Raw genomic sequence first — 21080 nt, 5'->3', positions numbered from 1 at the left:
TAACCTCACATCCTCTGTAAGCGGCACTGTGTTCCCCTCCACAATTACAACACTTCAGTTTTGTACCCTCCTGGCATTTTCCATACTCATGTTCTCCACTACATTTTCCACATCTCTGCTTTCCCTTACACACCGCCGCTACATGCCCATATCTTTGGCATTTAAAGCATCTGATTGGAGGGGGAATATATAACCTTACATCGTAGCACATAAAACCAATGTACACTTTTTCTGGAAGTTCTTCCTGATCAAAATTGATCATAACCGAAAGACTATCCTGCATATTGCCATTTCTGTTCACTTTTAGACGTCTGACTTCATTTACTCGAGCGTTTGTTATGTTTCTTTTCACATCATCAACCGATACGTTAACCGGAATCCCTGTAATGACTCCTTTTGTAAATTTCTTGTAAGTCTTGAAACATTCCACTTTCTTTCTATTGACTATGTTCATTTTGATTGCTTTCCCTTGCTGTTTCTCATCCTTACACACAATCATCAGGGCTCCATTTCTTAGTACTTTGGCACTCTTTATTTCACCAATTTCCTTATTTAGCGATTTTGTTAGTTGTATTGGATTCATACCTCCAAACGAGTCCCCGTCATCCACAAGTTTTGCAAAAATTACATGCTCCTCCCTCCGCTTCTCCTCCGTATTTGATCCTCTGTCTGAGTCACTTTCATCAGTTTTATTTTGCCTTTTCTTTTTCCGTTTATTATTCCTAACCGACTCCCAGCTTTCATATATCCCGCCACCTACTTCCATCTCTCCTGGTTCATTTCCTGATCCGTCACTTCCTTCCACACACTCCTGTCCATTCACAGTCCAGCTGTTGCCAACCACCCTGGGAGTCGACATCCTCCCAAGTGACCTCGAATCCTCCACCAACACAGCTCTTCTTCTTCTTCTTCTTCTGGTGTTTAATGGCGGATTGGCAGACCAACATAAATGGTGCATTTCCGCCACCTACTGATCTGGAGTGTGGAGTGTACTTGGCTTTGAAAAAAAAAAAAAAAAAAAAAAAAAAAAATTAAATTCTATTTATTATTCCTGTTTTATTTAGATATTTAATTAGTAATTCATGAATTCTTGATTGTCTTGTCCCATTTCCTAACAATACTTTTATTGAAATTGTATCAACTCCCATCCTTCGTAACTCTTGACTTAACTGTTGTCTCTCCCTTTCATATGCAGCACATTCTAAAAGAATATGCTGCACTGTTTCTAAATCCCCGCAATTATCACAGTTTCCTGTATCATGCTTCCCTATTTTATAAAGACTATAATTTAATGCAGTGTGACCAATTCTTAACCTTGTAATAATGACATCTTTCTTCCTATTTCCATATCTTTTCCTCTCATTTCCAACCCGTTCCTGAATTTGATAAAGATGTCTTCCTTTAGAGTCACTATTCCATATCTTTTGCCATCTTTTACTAATTTCAATTGCTATTAATCTCTTGATTTCTGATTTACTTAGTGATACATTAATTTCTATTTGTGGATCCAACACAGCTCTGATGGTGTTTGCTGTTTAAATACTCCCAGCATCCAATCACAGCAGGCCATTGATTATCTGTACCAGGTGGAACCATTTCTCCTATTAACAGAGACAGGGATAGAGAAAAAGAGAACTAGAAGAATGCTGGGAACATGGGAATAAAAACATTAAAAGCTTGGGATGGAGTGTTCAAAGAGAAGCACAAGAAGCGGGTATTGAAGATTGTGATGTTAGCCCTACTGTGATATTATCCAGTATACCACCATGGATTTTGCCAATGCCAATAATTGACCTACAAATTCAAATGAAAATTAAGAATGAGAAAGACATCCTAAAGAATATTATAGCACAGCAGTATTTAGATCAGACTTACTCATCATGGGTGCAAATATTTACTGATGGATCTAAGGATCCTATCTCTGGAAGAACAGCAGCTGCTGTATATATTCCTAAGTTTCAAATTAGTATCAGGAAAAGAATAACTGATCATATCTCTGTATTTACAGCAGAATTAGTTGCCATGATGGTTGCACTCCAGTGGGTAGAGGATGTAAAACCGAGATTAGTAGCTATATGTTCTGATTCGTTTGCAGCAATCACAAGCCTCGTAAGTGGAAATAAAGTATCAAGGCAAGACATTATATATGAGATTCTTGCAAATTTGCTAAGAGTAAGTAGTGTAAGCTTAATAGTGTTTGTGTGGGTTCCTGCTCATGTGGGATTGGAGGCCAATGAAGTGGTAGATAGACTAGCAAAGCAAGCAGTAAAACATAATGAGATAAATGTGCAAGTGACGTTGAGCAAAAATGAAGTTAAAAGTAAAATAAAAGAATTCATAAACAATAAATGGCAAGAACTATGGAATAATGAGGTCAAGGGAAGACAGTTGTATAGTATTCAGAAGCAAGTAGGAAATGGAAGAAGTGTTTTTGGGAATAGGAAAGAGGATTGTTTCTCGTATTAGAATAGGGCACACACGATTAAATCATTCCTTGTTTAAGATAGGAAAACATGATACGGGAAAATGTAATTATTGTGATCAGGCAGAAACAATAGAACATGTTTTAATAAAATGTTTACAATATGGAAAAGAAAGGTTAGTACTTAAGAGGATAGTAAGAAAATTGGGTGTGGTATTCAGTATGGAAAGTCTATTGGGAAAGCAGGTAGAACAAGTAAAAATATATAGGGTGATAATGAAGTATCTTAAAGCAATAGGAGTAGATTGGAGAATTTGAAGTATAGGGGATATAGTTTTTTTTTTTTTTTTTTTTTTTTTTTTGTTGCTTATTGTTTTTTAGTGCTTCACACTCCAGTCCAGTTGGTGGCGGTAATGCACCGAAAGTTGGTTTGCCAACCGCCATAAAACACCAAACGAAGAAGAAGAAGAAGAAGAGAAAAAGAGAAAGCAGCACAGCTGAACACACACAAACAGAACCTTACAGCTCTGGGGCCCGTTCTTCGTACGTCGCTAACTCAGTTAGCTGGATTTGATTTTTGGCGATTTGGCATGATCTTGGATTGTTTGGTTCTTCGACGCTCATCCTGAACTTGCTGTCATAGCAACAGGTGCGCAAGCTTAAACCTGCTCGCGAGCAAGCTTATTTCATGTAAACAGGATTAGACTGCGGCTCATAAGCGGAGCTGATACGGGAAGTCCAGCGCAGTGCGATAGTGCACTTTCTGAGATATATATATTTTTTCTCGTGATTCGTGAGATTGTCGTTTTTTGTCGCTTTTAGGTTTAAAAAACAGTTTTAGGTTTTTTTGTGGCATTTCCAAGCCACTTAAGACCCAATGTTGTAAAGAATTTTTTTTTTTTTTTTAGGCTATCATAATTTTTTATGAAGATCATGCAATCATGACCATGCCGATTACAGTATATGTCACTCATGCTTGCTTCACTAACGTGATTGGTACCATATATAGCTAGACCATAGGCTGCCATCAAGGCCTCAATGAAGGGGATTATGTGAACAGAAAGGGGGTTCACAGTGTAAATGTGCAGCCCAGTTACTATTGTGATTCTTAATATTCCAGATTAGTAATATTATATCAAATAAAAAAAAGGCAGTTGACTAAAATCTTCCATATCACAAATGTGAAAGCAAAATGGCCAGGATCTGTGCATGACTTAAGAATTTTCAGAGATTCACATTTATGCACATTATTTGAAAGTGGTAAGAAAAGTTCCACAATTAAATATCAAGCTCACTGTATTACATACACTTATGCTGATCCTAACAGAACTGCATTTTAGGTGATTATGACATGTTCCTGCCTGCAGACAGGTGTTTTATGACCCCATTCCCTGACCCAAACCAGTTATGCAGCTCTAGCCAGGACAAGGGCACACAATGAAATGAACTTTGGCTAACTAAAGGGAAGATTTCAGTGTCTGATAAATCTGAGGGTTGCACACCTGACAGGGCCTGTGACATTGCTGCATGTGCCATATTACACAACATTGCCCAAAAAAAAAAAAAAAACTTTTCATTAAATGTTTAATAAAAGACAAATATGCTTAGTTCCTTGAGTTTTATTTCAATTGTTCTTTGTAAAGAAAAGCCAGTGGTCAAGTGCCTGCAACAAGAGATATTAGACACATGCCTCATGCAACAAATAAAAATGAAAAGTTGTCTATACGCTGCAACGTGATCTCATGAGAATACGTGTGTATTTTTACGTAAAGTGTAATTCTACCATACGTACATTTACTTACGTTTTATACACACAGAAACGTATAATACTGACGTATTTACAGCACTAAAACGTAAATTATTTACGTATGAACAACTCTACCGACGTACATATGTGTAGTTGTGTACGTATTCTTATTTATGCATATTAAAATCGTGGCATTAATGTTTTGACTCTATTGCATTCAAATGTCTTATCAATTAGCCTACGTTTTCAGTCGCATTTATTAAATGCAGTTTACTCAAGAAATAGGCTAATAACATTTCGCTCTGTTCGTGCTTTCTGCTGCAAACTCGTTTCGGAGGATTAACGTTAGCCTACATGCAGTTAAACAAGAATACACTTTAAAACCTTAAAAATACCTTATTTAATCGTTTAACCATTTTGTAATATTTAGTTTATTTACAGTGAGACACAAAATGCGTTTTCTCCAATAGAACAATAATACACCAAAACCCAACATAAATTCACAAAAGACATCAATTTTATTAGCTTGATATAAAACCAAATCTTTAGAATCCATACGTTTGCAAGAAAGAGATCCAAATTCAGCCCTTTATCCCTATATGGGGAGGCTGCAGACCTGGAGCCGGTAGATCTACGCCCCTAGCAGTTTTACGCCCCTGGCAGTTTTACGCCCCTGCTGTTCCTGATGCGTCCAGTAGGGGGATATGCTGCGAAATAACACCATTAAATCGATGCTCAAAACTTACACAATAATAACCGTCCAGTTCATAGATTTTGCCCGAATTTGTGGTTTTTGTTAATTTAAATATTAAACGTTTTAGTATAAATCTGCACTGCACTATGGATTAAAATATCTCTAGATATTTGGTTGGGCTTCACTCAGCCTATACAGAAGACTATTTGTTTTCATGAATTAAAAAATAACACACATAGTTGGATCAGATGACAAGTAATGATATATGACCTACTATAGAATAGTTAATTGAATATTGAATACATTAATATTGAATAAATAGTAATAATAATAATACTAATTAATAATAATAGAATATTCACTGTATGTTTTTATACAGGAGACTGAGTGAAATATGTTGTTGTGAATTTATATAAAGTTACAATTAGATATTAAACATATTTAGCCCATTAGACATACAGCACCGTGTAATCATATGGATCCTGGATTAAATATCTGCTGTACTATTCACTATTGGTCATCATACAGCTACAAAACAGTGTCCTACATAGCATTTTATGAAGACAAACACAATTTATCCCTTTTCTAAAATTCCAAGGGCCATTTATAAGAAAGAGACAATATTTTTGTTCACAAAAACATTATTTATCAACACCATTTATGAATTATGATGACTCCCCTATGGCTTGCCACTCTGCTTTAACTGTTTTTCTATCCTCCTGTCAAAGTGCTGCTGCTCACTGATAAAAAATTAAAATAAAATTAAACAAACAAATGTAAAAAGGACATCCATGGTGAATTTTATTTTGTCAAATTCAAAAGCAGCAGGACTCACTGTTAAATTTTGTATAAAATTCCTGAATCCTTAATTTTTTATCACAGTTGCTTTTGTACATTTCATCATTATTCATTATATCAATTCATTTTTTCCTTCATTAGTGAAATTCTAAATACACCTCCGCAATTCATCAATTCAGGACACATTTACAAAATAAAGTGTAATAGAAATGTATTGAAAACATGCTTAACAGTTTATGACAACTAGTCAGCCATTTTGCATTTAATGACTTATGCAAGGAACTAATGCCTAGATGTTTTGAGGAGTATGACAATTCAACAGAGAAATAGTATAATAGGCCTATATTTTGATCAACATGACATAAAGAGTTGATAATGTAGGAAACAGCAGACAGTTGTACATTATGAATTGCATGAATGTACCGAAGCATTTGCAATTTGTATAAAATGAGAAATTGCTTTTATGATGTGCACAAGTGAAAGATGATGTGATTTCAGGTGTGATCTGAGAAATGCACCAAAGCAACTGAGATAAACTATAATACTTATTGGAGACCCTGCAGAATCACTGACCCCATGAGTCACAGACCACATAAAAGAAAGTGTTACGAGAACACAAACTGCCTTTTTAATTTGCATTTCATGTGTGTATTTCATTAAAAAAAGCTAAACTTTAAAAAAATATAAAAAGGACATCCATGGTGAATTTGATCTAGTCACAGTGTGTGTGTGTGTGTGTGTGTGTTGCCCAAAATTTATGTCAGATGAGTGTGGATTGCATCAATTTGCTCCTGATCTTCAAAGTACAATGGCACAGGTACTTGTTGGTGGAACACTTTTGGAAAAAGTGTCAAGACACTTTGATTTCTTTTGGCCACTGATGATGGACTGTGCAGAGAAAATTTAAAAAATGACATTAAAAACATGTCCTTGTATGTCTCTGTAAGTCATTTATTTACTAGAGAAGCTATTGGTTTGGAATGCAGTTAAAAAAGAGATGGGTGTTTATAGTTTATAAAAGTTTCGAGAGAGAGAGAGAGAGAGAGATTTCCATAGCTAAAGCAAACACACTGGGATGTATCATGCAAGTTACTTGGCAAAGAAAAATCCCACTTTAAGTGCACACAGCCTACATTTTAATCCAGATCAGTACGCTATTTTAAGAAAAATGTATATTTAGATATAAATGAGATAGTTAGATCTCATTTTATAAGAAACAACTCAAACCAGAAAGGAGTAAAGGAGTCTTACCAGAAGAGGCAAGATAAAGACGGGCAACAAAAGAACATTCAAAAGAAAATTAATTTTGAAAGTGAGTAGAGAAGACTAGGGGCAGCTAAACTTACACGTGGTAAGCTATAACTTATAAATTTAAGCCAGACAGAACATCAACCTGACCGTCCAGAACTTTTTGTCTCTCGAAATAAATGATAGACCTATCCATTGATATAAATAAATGAATTGATATCTACCTAGCTCTATCAAGCTATTCGTTTATAAATAATAAATGTTGCATCATTGCTAAACAACAATAACTTTAGCGGATTATTTATTATACCTCAATCAATTCGTGTCAATGTACAGCCTCCCCCTACTGGACGCATCAGGAACAGCAGGGGCGTAAAACTGCCAGGGGCGTAAAACTGCCAGGGGCGTAAAACGTACTCGGTTACTAACGTAACCTCGGTTCTCTCTAGAAGAGGGACCGAGTACTGCGTAAGATATCTTACGCTAGGGGAAAATCCTTTTTCCGCGAGATATTGAAGCCAAAAATTATCCTTAATTTTGTTATAATGCAAAACGCGTTGCAGCAGCAATGCAGACATAGGCGAGACAGCTCGCGCGCCTATTGGCTGCTCTGCGGCAACTGCAGCAGCCTATCGAGCGAGGCCTGGCGTGACGTCAGACCCAATCAGGGCACTTCGCGCCCGCTACGTCACGTCCCGCCGAAATGGGCGTGGTCTAGGCCTATAAATATCGCTCGCAGGCAGCTATTATCTGGTTTTTCATCATCGAAGCAACCAGAGCGTGTGCATGCACGGCAAGATACGCAGTACTCGGTCCCTCTTCTAGAGAGAACCGAGGTTACGTTAGTAACCGAGTACGTTCTCTTACGAGAGGTCTCTCGTACTGCGTAAGATATCTTACGCTAGGGGACCCAGTGTAAAACGCCGTGCGTGCTGAGATCTGACACCAAAGACCCAAGGGCGAAAAGCCCGGGGTACATATAGTGCACAATCACTCAGTGAACTCACAGAGAGTCCGGGAGAAGGAGGGGTGCAGCCTCACTTTCCACATAGAGTAGCGTCGAAGGGACGCAAATTTCATCATACAGACAGGGCGGGGTACGGCCTGAACTGATGGAAAAAATGTGGGTCTTACACAGTTTGCCCAGCTTTAAACTGTCGAAAATTGAGCTGTGCTCAGTAAACGCAGCATTCTGAGCTGAACGCATCAGGTCAGATAATACTGGTAGTCTAGACCGACAGCAGCCTGGCCTGCAGGGCGGGAACCTCTAGGTTATAGAACCTTATAAATGTAGACGGGGAGGCCCAGCCTGCCGCCATACAAATATCTTGCAAGGCAATCCCACTCGACCAAGCCCACGAAGAGGCCATGCCTCTTGTGGAATGCGCTCTGACACCCAAAGGGCACTGCATGCCCTTGGAGGCGTATGCCAGCGCTATAGCATCAACTATCCATCTGGATAGGCTCTGTTTCGACGCGGCTAGTCCCTTAGAACGTCCGCTAAACGAAACAAAGAGCTGTTCCGTCTGTCTGAAAACAGACGAGCGAGACACATAAGCTCGTAATGCCCTGACTGGGCAAAGGAGGCTCGCGTCTCTTTCCTCATCAGGGACCGGTAGGGCTGACAGAGAGATAATCTGCGCCCTAAACGGTGTGTTGAGGGATTTTGGAACATAACCGTGCTTAGGTTTGAGTATAACTTTTGAGTCATTGGGCCCAAACTCCATGCACGCCGCGCTCACAGAGAGCGCGTGCAGATCCCCTATGCGCTTCACCGAAGCGAGAGCCAGCAAAAACACCGTTTTGAAAGACAGGTGTTTCAAATCGATTGACTGTAAAGGCTCAAATGGCGCACCTTTCATGGCTTCCAGAACCGTAGAAAGGTCCCATACGGGGACTGAGGGAGGTCTGGGAGGATTCAGTCTCCTAGCTCCTTTAAGGAAGCGGATGACTAAATCGTTCCTTCCTATTGACTGACCAAGCGTTGTTTCTGAGAACGCTGCTATAGCCGCCACATAAACTTTGAGCGTGGAGGGGGCCCTGCCCCCATCCAACAGCTCTTGTAGGAAGGAAAGCACCTCCGTCACATCACAATTTGTGGGTGACACACCACGGGCTGTGCACCAGCCCGAAAACACTGACCATTTCGAAGAATAGAGTCGTCTTGTAGACGGAGCTCTAGCCTGCGTGATCGTGTTTAATACTCCTTTAGGGAGTCCAACATGTACCCGTTGATGGCCCAGACATGAAGGGACCATAGATCCGGGTGAGGATGCCAGATCGAGCCGCGGGCCTGTGAGAGGAGATCTCTCCTCACTGGTACTGGCCACGGGGCAGTACTTGCTAACTGCATCACGGCTGGGAACCAAGGTTGGTTTTTCCAGAGCGGTGCTACCAGCAGTACTGAGCATCCTTCTTCCCTGATCCGTTCTATCACCTGAGGCAGGAGAGAGACGGGGGGAAAAGCATAGAGCGGGCGGCGGGGCCACACATGGGCCAGCGCGCTCCTGCTCTTGGAGAAAAATTCTTGACAGTGAGCGTTTTCTTGAGACGCAAACAGGTCCACTTCCGCTCTGCCGAATTTCTTCCACAGCAGTTGGACTGTCTGTGGGTGTAGGGACCATTCGCCTGCCGGAACGTTGTTCCTGGACAGTCTGTCTGGTCCTATATTCATGATCCCTGGCACGTGCGCTGCTCTGAGCGAGCGCAGGTTGCACTGAGCCCATACCAGGAGGCGTTCTGCCAGCCTGTACAGTTTCTCGGATCTGATGCCGCCCTGGCGATTTATGTAGGATACCACAGACATGTTGTCCGAGCGGACCAAGACGTGGTGACCTTTTATTTGGGGACAAAAACGCGTCAGCGCGTTGTCTACTGCCAGCATTTCGAGGCAGTTTATGTGCAGGAGCTTCTCCCGTTCTGACCACTGGCCGAAGAACGGTCTGCCCTCGAGCAGCGCTCCCCATCCCGAGGTGGACGCGTCCGTGGACACCACTTTCACCCTCGAGGAAGTCCCCAGGCTTACACCTGATTGGTACCAGTCGTTCGCTTTCCAGGGTTTCAGCGCTGTAACGCATTTCTGATTGACCCTGAGGCGAAGCAAACCGGGTGCCCACGCTTTGCGTGGGACTCGCGCTTTCAGCCAAAACTGCAGCGGGCGCATGCGGAGCAGACCCAGCTGGAGTACTGACGATGCTGAGGCCATGAGACCTAGCATCTTCTGAAATCTTTTGAGCGGGACAGACGCGCCGCAGCGAAAAGAGTTCGCTGTGCGTCGAATGTCTACCGCGCGCCGTTGTGATAGTCGCGCTATCATGGATAGTGAGTCCAGTTCTGTGCCCAGGAAAGATATTTTCTGACTGGGTGACAGGGAGCTCTTCGCCCAATTGACACTCAGACCCAAATCCTCGAGGTGATCGAGTAAAATGGTCGTGTGTTCTATGAGCACTGCGCGAGATTGCGCTAGAATCAGCCAATCGTCCAAATAATTCAGCACTCGTATGCCTCTCATTCTGAGGGGTGCGAGCGCCGCGTCCATGCACTTCGTAAATGTACGGGGTGCTAGGGACAAGCCGAACGGCAGGACTGTGTACTGATATGCCTGGCCCTCGAAGGCGAATCTCAAAAATCGCCTGTGACGTGACGCTATCTGTATTTGAAAATACGCGTCTTTCAGATCTATTGACACAAACCAATCTCCTTGGCGAATCTGCACAAGGATTTGCCTGGTCGTGAGCATCCTGAACTGTCGCTTCACAAGCACTTTGTTCAGTTGCCTTAGATCTAGTATGGGTCTGAGACCCCCGTCTTTTTTCGGTACCAGGAAGTATCTGCTGTATAGCCCTCCTTCGCTCTGATCTTGAGAGAGGGGTTCTATGGCCCCTTTTCTCAATAGTTTCGTCACTTCGGCTCGAAGTAGATGTGCTACTTCTGTTTTTACCGTGGTCTCGACGCGCGCCACATAGCGGCGAGGGCGTCGGCGAAACTGCAGCGAATAGCCTCTTTTTATAATGTTCAGCACCCACTTCGAAACCCCGGGCAGCTTTGCCCATGCGTCTGCATGGATAGCTAGGGGTCGAATACGAAGCGCGCTCCGCTCGCTCAGCGATGGAGAAGCTTCTGTGTGCTGTAACACAAGCGTGTCGCTCGTGACATTTGAGGCATGGGGCGCGCTGATGACAGCGGGCAGATTGCCCGCGCTCGACTCCTCTACGGTGGTTAACCGCGAGGGGGAGGGCTGGGCGGTTCCCGTGGGAACTGTCATGTCTATGTGTGGATGTGGGCGCGGGACAGCGGGCACATTTATCACACCGAAAACATCGTTCGCTTGCGTGAAGCGAGTGCACGTTGGTTTCGTTTTTACAGAAACCGTGAGACATGCGTAACGTGGTGTTAGTGGGCACTGGGTAGTGGGCACATTCACCATGTTTGAAGCGCAACCGACCTGAGTCGGTTTTATGTGCGCGAGCCCTGTGTGACAGGCTGTGCTTATGTGTAGGGATGGGCACTGGGCAGTGGGCATTCTTACTACACACGAAACACCATCGGCCGTGGCCGGGACACCAGAAAATACGCTCTTTTGGGGATTTATCTGGGTAGCCGTGAAAACGGCATTTGTGTGCAGGCAAGCGGGTGACAGAACCGACTTGTTGGCTGCAGAAAACACTGGAACAGTCACATTTTCTGGAACTGGACGAGCGAATAGCTTTGGTGTGAGTCCGGCCGCAGCGGGACTGGAACACCGTCGTTTTCCTAGCTGTGCTAGGACGACTTCGGGGCCTCGGGCTTCACCGTAACCTTAGGTCGCGGGCCGCGTCCTGCGGGGCGGCGACCGGATGAGCGGGAGCGCGGTCTCGCGCTTCTGGCCTGGCGGCGCTGTGAAGTGGAGGCAGTGGACGGTGGCTGTGGCTGTGAGCTCTGAGCAGACGGTTTCGCACGGCCTGCTGCAGAGCTGGAGCGCTTCGGGAGGAAGTGCTTCATAGCCTGAGACGCTTTCTGTACCTCTGCGAATCTCTCCGCGAAATCTTTGACGGAGGATCCGAAGAGGCCTGCGGCGGAAAGCGGGGCGTCGAGGAACGCGGTGCGCTCAGACTCGGCCATTTCCGAGAGCGTCAGCCATAGATGTCTCTCAGACACGGTGAGAGAAGCCATAGTCCGTCCAATGGCTTGCGCTGCGGACTTAGTAGCACGAAGGGCGAGGTCCGTGGCACTCCTTAAGTCCGGCACGCAGATCGCGTCAGGTCCTTCCTCATCCAGCTTACGGAGGAGATCGGCCTGGAAGATCTGGAGCGTTGCCATGGTATGCAACGCTGACGCAGCTTGCCCGGCGGCGGAGAAAGCGCGGTGGAGCAAGCTCGACGTCGTGCGGCAAGCTTTAGAGGGTAGGGCCGGCTTAGCGCGCCGTCCAGCGGAGGGCGGGCATAAGTGGGCCGCTATCGCCTCTTCAACCGGCGGCAGCGAGAGGTATCCTTTGTTCTTGGCATCGTCAACAGCGGAGAATGCCAAAGAAACAGCAGGACGCACTCTAGCAGAATAGGGGGCGCTCCAGGACTTGGCGACTTCTTCGTGTAACTCAGGAAGAAAGGGCGCCGGCCTGGACACAGGTGAAGCGCGCTCCCCAGGCAGGAAAAATCCATCCAGCCGGTTGTGAGCGGGCTGCTCAGGCGAAGACCACTCGAGGCCGAGGCTCGCCGCGGCCTGTGCGAGTACTCGCATGAGTTCCGTCTCTATGGAAGCTCTCTTGCCTGACGAAGTGCGGGCAGGGGGCGCGGGGTCCTCAGAGCCCGCCCAATCCTCACTGCCTGACGCCAGGATAGAGCAGGAATCATCCTCTCCCAGCAGGGCTTCCTCATCCGCGATATCAACGGAAGCGGCGGCAGACGGCGGCCGCTGTCCGTCAGGAAGCGAAATAGAAGAAGCCGGGGAAGCAAGCGGGCGAACCGGCGAGCTTTGGCGGCTGAGGGAGGGTTCCGGGGCCCGCTGGGCACGGCGCTTTTTACGGCGCGACGCCGCGGCGGGCGGGGGAGCAGTCTCGGTGAAGACGGCTAGGCGAGTCCTCAGAGTCGCCATTGCCATCAGCTCGCAGTGAGGGCATCCGCCGTCAGCGAGCGCGAGAGCTGCATGTTCCTCACCCAGGCAGGAAACGCAGATCACGTGGCGGTCCCCGTCGCTGAGTGTGGCTCTGCACGAGCCGCAGGAAGGCATCTTTAAAAAGACGCTAGCTCTTTTAGAAATGTGTGTCGCAGCGGCGACACACACACACAGAAATACAGTGTAATAAAAGAGAAGGATATAAGCGCCGGAAAGCGCAGCAGGAAGGCAGGAAGGCGGCGCGGCCAGCGACTTCAGTGACTCGTCCCGCTGAAGGTGCTCTCTCTCGACGGCGCGGCTCCTAATCCAGCTCCAGCGATGCGTGTGCTTCGCTTGAAGGATGAAAAATCAGATAATAGCTGCCTGCGAGCGATATTTATAGGCCTAGACCACGCCCATTTCGGCGGGACGTGACGTAGCGGGCGCGAAGTGCCCTGATTGGGTCTGACGTCACGCCAGGCCTCGCTCGATAGGCTGCTGCAGTTGCCGCAGAGCAGCCAATAGGCGCGCGAGCTGTCTCGCCTATGTCTGCATTGCTGCTGCAACGCGTTTTGCATTATAACAAAATTAAGGATAATTTTTGGCTTCAATATCTCGCGGAAAAAGGATTTTCCCCTAGCGTAAGATATCTTACGCAGTACGAGAGACCTCTCGTAAGAGAACTGCTTGGGGCGTATATCTACCGGCTCCAGGTCTGCAGCCTCCCCTTACTCCTTTATCCAGTGAGTGATCTTCATCTCCATTTCACAGGCAGCGCAGTCCGTAACTGTCAAATCCCGCGCTCGTGATGAATTCAAATTCAAAAATTGCGCCCTCAAGAAGCGTTACGACATGTTTTACGGCAGTGATATCAAACGCTCATTGGCTCTCGCCACAGTCAGATTGCGACATGCCGTATTTCAGTCGGTAAACTACATTTGAAATGGAGAAGCGCGCGCGCCTTCACACAGAGCGAAACCGGATTAACATTTTCATGGATTAATAATTTAAATTCTGCTCTATACCTCATTCAAAACTATTATATACTGAAAGAGAGGACTGTGACTTCAACACATCGTCATGTGAACGACTTTTGGTACCGGTTTTGACATTTTCGCAATAAATAAATTATTGTGATTACACGTATGTTGTTTTTCTTCATAATTGTAGCCTATGTAACTTTAGTTTTAAGAAATTGTTATGGGTAGGTTTAGGGGTAGGAGTAGGATTAGCTGCTAAAAAAAATCTTTTAATGATATATTGTTAATAAAATTGCCATTTCCCTACACATCTCTGTAAATCCTTTTTATATTCTGTATAAAATGGGTAACGTCATGTTTAGGTTTGGGAGTAGGGTTAAGGGATCTTCCATTTATCTATAAAACGGTAAAAGGTAAATTATACAGATATCTTAATGATATTTACATTTACATTTACATTTATTCATTTAGCTGACGCTTTTATACAAAGCGACTTACAATTGCTATATATGTCAGAGGTCGCACGCCTCTGGAGCAACTAGGGGTTAAGTGTCTTGCTCAGGGACACATTGGTGTCTCACAGTGGATTCGAACCCGGGTCTCTCACACCAAAGGCATGTGTCTTATCCATTGCGCCACCACCACCCTATATGAGAGATTCGTAAATATTTAACGTTTTGTAGCTGTAAAAACGTAATAATGTTACGTTTAATTGTTGCAGATACGTCCATATCATACGTTTCAGCATCTATCCAAACGTATAAAACGTACGTTTTCTATCTTTGAAAATTACGTATTAATACTACGTATTAACAATGAGACCAGGCTGACACTGCCCACCTGTAGGCCTATGTCTCCTCTGTCTGTGCAGACTCTTCTGTAGGCCTTTCTGTAGATGTGGAATCCTGCAACTTATATTGCAGCCATAAAGCATACAAGTATAAATTAAGTAAAGTTATTTATGCACTTGCAGGTAGGCTAGTTCCTCCATATGACAGTTATCTGAGAGGGTTTATTCACTGTCCAGTGCAATGGAAACAAATGGACATTACAAAGTCTTATACTTTCTTTCCTTTGGAAAGTTAGAAAATGTCCACTTAGTGCACATATTTCAGCCACCACTTTCTTGGGAACAGATACAAGTGTTGGTGTATTATGTAAAAGTGCACAAAAGAGGAAAACACAATGTCATTACAATGAACTACACTCGGGAAAAATGTGATCAATAACTCATGGCAAAATATTTTTACATTAACATAAGTTTATCAGTTTTCACTTTCACAAGTGAAAGCAATTCATCATTACTCAAGATTTAACTGTTGAAATGACTATACAGCCTTAATTTAATGCAGCAAAAATTATTTTACAGTGTAGGCTACTAAGATCTTTTCTTTCTTTTTTGCTCAGCCTTTTTCTTGGTTGCTTTTATAAACAGACAACCATTTATTTAACAGTGCCTTTTATAAAAGAGACTATAATATAACTAAAAATTACCATTATGTAGAATATTTTTGTACTTCACTTTTATGTGTTCCCATGTTCTAGTGTGGTGACTCTGACATTACAATGAACAAAGTAATTATGCAATTATTAAAATACAGAAATATAAGCTATTAAGTGATAAAGACATCTAACATCGCCACTTCTAACGGATTTAAATTGTCTGCTACTTTTTGCCAGCCCTCTCTCCTGGCTTTTGCAGACTTTGAGGTGTTCCCTGGCGTTAGAATTCCGAATAAACTTCGACTATTTAGTTCTTGCTCTGCTGAGGAGAAAAACTGAGCGCGCTCTTTGGCCACGCTGAACAGCCAATAGCAGCGTTGCTGATCAATGTTTCTACTATCCATACATGTCCCCTTTTAACCAGCGCATGAACGCGCAATTATCTCAGATAACTCAATCCAGCGATACTAATCATATCCGGCAAGTGTGTTCGAAGAACCGAGTTAGCCAGATCATGATTAGCACGATGATATCATCTTGGATGTGTCATTTGATCTCGGATGTAATAAGCAACGTACGAAGAACGGGCCCCTGGACGTAACAAGATGTTGTTTATGCTCAAACAGCAACATTACACACCAACTAAAGTTAGAAAATTTAAATCATATTCAACAAATTTAAATCATATTCAACCACCCCTTTAATTTGCGGGTGTTTTTCTGTTTGCATGTGTGTTCTTCAGTTGCAGCGCTTTGAGCTCTCTCAGCCACCGTAGGGCCTCCTGTCACGTACCAACACGCTTTTACCATTCCATTCCAATTAGAATAGGGATTGTGTGTGCTCTTTTACTGTCCATATGATGGTCACACACATCTTAAAGATAAAACTTCTCGTAGTGGATCAGACACCTTTGATATCAAGGGTGGATATCGCGGGATTCACACTCGTGCGCTTTGTTGCTGATGAACTGTTGCTTAAGTTCTGTTGCTTTTATATGAAAATAAATATGATGAACGAGACACCCAAAGTACTTGTTATTTATTTCCATTTAAAAGACATGTTTATTAGGCCCACAGATATGTTTTTATTTATTTTTACAGGCCTAAATATGACAACAATCACATAACCCATAGAGAAGTCAGAAAGTTTAGGAATAGTCATACGTCATTTATACACATGAAAGCAGGATATCAGGGTTTTAAAATCAAACATTGTAAAAGAAAACAATATATCACGGTTGTTTAAACCAATGAACATTAAGCTGTGTCGTCAGCAAATCGTTTCCCATCGTGCTTTTACTCAGCGCAGTCGGTGGAGATCAACTGCAGAATCCGACACGTCCGCCTCGCCTTCACGAGAGGTTTTTTACATAGCCTACGTCAGCAGGACATCAGAGCCTTTTATACAGGCTATGGTACAGGACCACACTCGGACACATTTCTAGCCGGCATTTCGCGGTGATCACCAGTGATCTCTTCTGCGCAGATTTTGCTCTTCTCAAACAAGCCTATTCATTCTGGAGTTGGACTGGTTGCTCTGTAGCCTATTCTTTAATGCACTGAAAAGAACCGTCTCATAAGAGTGATTCGTTCTGGATCACATTACTCGCTGAATGTGGTTTAAAAAAGCAGTTAAGCGGTATCAGTTCAGGAGACATTTTTTAAATACAGAAACAGATTTTTTGTTGTTGTTGTTAATTTTGAGTATTTTACAGCGTTCCTGCATATCAATTGAAGAATTAACTTTCTATAGTACAGGAACCAAACTTCCAAATTTTTCGGTTCTGTGACTTTAACTGTTTAAAAATAAAACCAGTTTTGAATAAAGTGTGTTACCAACCATATAGCAAACACTTACAAATATCAAATAAATCAATATCAAGGGAATTTAGATAGGCCTATTTACATTTTATAGCCAATAAGACAATTGATGGACAAATCTTAATGTCTTTTTGACTGTGTTCAGCTCCTGATGTGTCTGTGAAGAGCAGCAGTGTATCTGGACATGAAGGTGATAATGTCAGTGTCCAGTGTTTCTACACTTCTGGATATAAGAATAAACTCAAACAGTGGTGCAGATATAAAGATCAGAGCTGTTACACATCCCAGAATTCATCAGTCCAGATCAGAGATGATTGGGGAAGCTCCTTCACTGTGTTGATGACTGGACTGAGACTCAGTGATTCTGGATGGTACCTCTGCTCTGTAGGAGATCTGCAGGTTCCTGTTCAACTCACTGTCAATGAACCCAAACCTGGTAAGATCACAAATCAGTTCAGCTATAAAAATGGTGACACTTTTAATGGCCTAAAAATATCTTCATGTTTTTCTCCTTTCAGTGACACATATTCCAACAACTACACCATCTGACCCTGAGACAGACAAGTATGTGTACCTTTTGACCATTTAAAAGAATCAAATGCATCTAAATACTTTTGTAGCCCAAAAACCTGTTGATCCTGTTCCCAAAACTGGTCTTAATGATTTGTTCACAATTTGGACTGATTAGGTATTTTTTTGAGGAAAGAAGTACAGGAGAAGAGCATACAAGCCTACTTTTTTGTGTGTTCCACAGAAGAAAGAAAGTACCGTAAAACTTCAAATAATAGCCCGGGCTTCTATTTACCCAAATCGCCGAACTGCACCGGCTTGTATTTGAGACAGGCGTCTATAAGAGACAGGCCTTTAATTTAGTGTTGAGATATTCAAGCATGACAGTAGGAGGTTAACACATTATATTATGTTTTATTTATAAGTAATTCGAATGTGTGTAACAAATAATTTAATGTAAGAAATGTCTTTGGCTATTAGCAGCATAAAAAAAAACAACATAAAAAACGAAACGATGTGACAGCAATGGGCAGAACACAAGTTACCACTAAAATCCATCGAGCATATGAACTTGTTGCCGAAACACATCAACAAGAAAGAATGAAGGCTACCCTGTAAAACAACTGCAATCATGTGATAGAAAATTACTCTATTCATCACTATCATCATCCCCGCGATCCTCAATTACAAGTTCATTGGCGAATTCCTCCTCCACGTCGCTCTCCTCCACTTCTCCCTCTCCGGCCTCCGCTAACTCTGCCTGCCTTGCTTGCACTAACAGCTCCCGCCCAGATGCGCACGGCTCTCCCTCTTTGAAACAATGGATAAGGTGATCCTCGCTGAAGCTAGTCAGGCCACATACCTAAGGATAACATCCCGAAGTTAATGAAATATATTATCTCCTCTTTCTCCCTCACACACATACACACACGCGCGCGTGCGCGCGAATAGTGATGAGTCGTTCATGAACGGTTGCGTCTGTCACGTGAAATCTAATCAAAACATAGAACAGACGATCTGACTGGTTTTAGAATATCATGTATAACCCGATACTAAAAAACAGACCAGGCCTCTATTTGAGACCGGCCTTTATTTACCCAAACCTGTCGTCACACCAGGCGTTTAAAAGAGACAGGCGTCTATTTGGGACTCGGCTATTATTTGAAGTTTTACGGTATACAGTATACATACAGGTTTGGAATGATAAGACTCGATTGTACTTTCATTTTTGAGTGAACATATTTTTCTCTCTCTTTTTACATTGTTTTGCAGGTGCACAACTCAGACATCTGCAAACAGAAATCCTACAAGTGTGAATGAAATAATAACCAGTAAGGAGCAGCTGAACTGGGTTAATCAGATCAAATATTTTTTATGTGTTTAATTACCAATTATGAAATGACATGTGTAATAATTGATCCATCAGAAAAAAAAAAAAATACTCAGGAGACAGTCGTTGTTTAGATGCACTGCAAACAATGGAAGCCAATTTCAGCCACATACGGAAAAAAATAATGCTTCAGTAAATCATATTTTTGACATAAAAGTAGAATTTATGACATAAGTTCAGTTCAGTTTATTGAAGTTGCATCTCATATCATATTTACATACAATGCAAGAGCAAAAATCTTAGGTCTCCCCCCCTCCTGACCAGCAGCAGCTTAAAAATGCCTATATCCATATATTAAGAACACACACACACACACACACACACACACACACACACACACACACACACACACACACACACACACACACACACACACTCCAACAACAATGATAACCACAATGATAAAATTATGATAAACACAATGATAAAATACAGTACATTACATCTCCATAATAAATAAGGGTCTATCTACTGTTAAGAAGCCTAATAGCTTGGTGAAAAAATGAGTCTCTAAGTCTGCAGGTTTTTGCTCTCAGACTGCAGTAGCGCTTGCCAGAGGGAAGCCGCTGGAAAAGGTTGCTGTTAGGGTGGCTGAGGTCCTTGACAATCCTTTGGGCCTTCTTCTTGCACCTCTCCTGATACAGGTCTGCTATAGGTACAAGCTCACCGCCGCATATTTTCTGAGCAGTTTTAACCACTCTTTGTATTGCTCTGCGGCTGTTTGTAGTGCAGTTGCCATACCAGGAGGTGATGGCCCCTGTGAGCCCCCATAAAAAGTCATAATTATGATAAAGTCTAAATTATGACATAAAAAGTCATAATTGTGATACAAAAAGCTGAAATTCTATCAAATGTCAGAATTATGACAAGTCAAAATTATAACATAAAAAGTCATAATTACGACAACATTTTTAATTACATTAAAAAGTATGAAAATGTATAAAATCATGCTTAATTCATAATTATAACAGAAAATTATGACATAAGTCTAAATTATAAGAAAAAAAGTCATAATTATGACATCAAAAGTCACGATTATGACATAAAGTCAACTTTTTATGTAATAATTATAATTTACAAAAGCATTAGTTATTTCCTTATGTGGTGGAAATGGGCTCCCATAACAAACAGCTTCGTTCATTAATGATAACACTGATCAAATTAAGAAACTTGTTTCTCTGTTTCTGTTTTTGGCAGCAGTTATGATTACTGATTTAAGACCCGAGACACGCATGTAAGTGTGAACATTGTTATTCAGTCATTCATAGCAACTGATACCAAACTATTACATGTCAACATAATGTAATGTTAATTTTAATTGCAGAAATGAAGCTCATCCATCTCTAACAACAGCCTCAGCAACTATTAATACAGAAATACACCGCCAGGATGAGCAAAACAACTATATAAGGCATGTAAATTGAACTAATTTGCTTATATTGCATCTCTAAATTAGAAACAAAGCTTTAACAGATGAATTTGCTGCACATTAAAAGTGAGAATAGTTCTGTATGATAAACACAGATATGTCTCTCCATCACTACAGGCATGATGTGATTCTGCTCATGAGTCTTGTAGCGACGCTTGTGCTGTTCCTGCTTGTTTTTCTCGTTGTAATAGTAACCTGGAGGCTGAGAAAGAAGCCGGGTGAGTTTTCTCTTTACACTTCTGGAGGACTGACACTATATTATTGTGCTTCATTTACAGCTACTTAATAAAGAAATCAATAAATGGGCATAATATACTGTATATATGGATTACAGTATGTGAGAAGAAAGAGGCTGTAAAGTGACTCGAGAGGCATCAAACTAGCATAATTACAAAAACAGGGACAAAAAACGGGTCAAATTTAGTTTTGCATCATGATAAACACACATTTGACAACAAAAAGATACAACTGACCAATCAGAATCAAGTATTTTATACATTTTGTATATGCCATTCATAAACCCTGTCAAC

The 21080-nt window shown here is 42.4% G+C and overlaps 1 protein-coding gene and 3 long non-coding RNA genes across 16 annotated transcripts in view; 1 reads left to right on the top strand and 3 right to left on the bottom strand.

Moving 5' to 3' along the window:
• The window catches only part of LOC309501249, a 104615-nt gene that overhangs the window by 7841 nt on the left and 75694 nt on the right, over positions 1–21080 (bottom strand). The gene's annotated exons all lie outside the window — the stretch shown is intronic.
• Positions 1–21080, top strand: part of LOC309501111 (polymeric immunoglobulin receptor-like) — a 67141-nt gene that overhangs the window by 20176 nt on the left and 25885 nt on the right. For 4 of the 13 annotated variants that reach the window (XM_082173112.1, XM_082173120.1, XM_082173115.1 and 1 more), the window contains 6 exons: positions 17367–17657; positions 17740–17785; positions 19004–19062; positions 20316–20355; positions 20446–20532; positions 20668–20768. In XM_082173112.1, coding sequence (XP_082029238.1) covers positions 17367–17657; positions 17740–17785; positions 19004–19062; positions 20316–20355; positions 20446–20532; positions 20668–20768 — 624 coding nt within the window. The remainder of the gene's footprint in view (positions 1–17366; positions 17658–17739; positions 17786–19003; positions 19063–20315; positions 20356–20445; positions 20533–20667; positions 20769–21080) is intronic. The other 9 variants (XM_082173113.1, XM_082173124.1, XM_082173116.1 and 6 more) reach the window with 6 other exon arrangements.
• On the bottom strand, positions 5643–7308 carry LOC309501262. The gene is made up of 2 exons (XR_014206828.1): positions 7220–7308; positions 5643–6549 (listed from the first exon to the last, which is right to left on the bottom strand). It is a non-coding gene; the product is annotated as an uncharacterized lncRNA (long non-coding RNA).
• LOC309501256 lies at positions 18132–18911 on the bottom strand. Its single transcript, XR_014206822.1, has 2 exons — positions 18240–18911; positions 18132–18198 (listed from the first exon to the last, which is right to left on the bottom strand). It is a non-coding gene; the product is annotated as an uncharacterized lncRNA (long non-coding RNA).

This window comes from Leuciscus leuciscus (genome assembly GCF_965113295.1).
Source record: "Leuciscus leuciscus genome assembly, chromosome: 6".
NCBI lineage: Eukaryota > Metazoa > Chordata > Actinopteri > Cypriniformes > Leuciscidae > Leuciscus > Leuciscus leuciscus.
The sequence above is the reverse complement of the archived record's forward strand: the minus strand, read 5'-3'. Positions and strand labels throughout refer to the sequence as shown.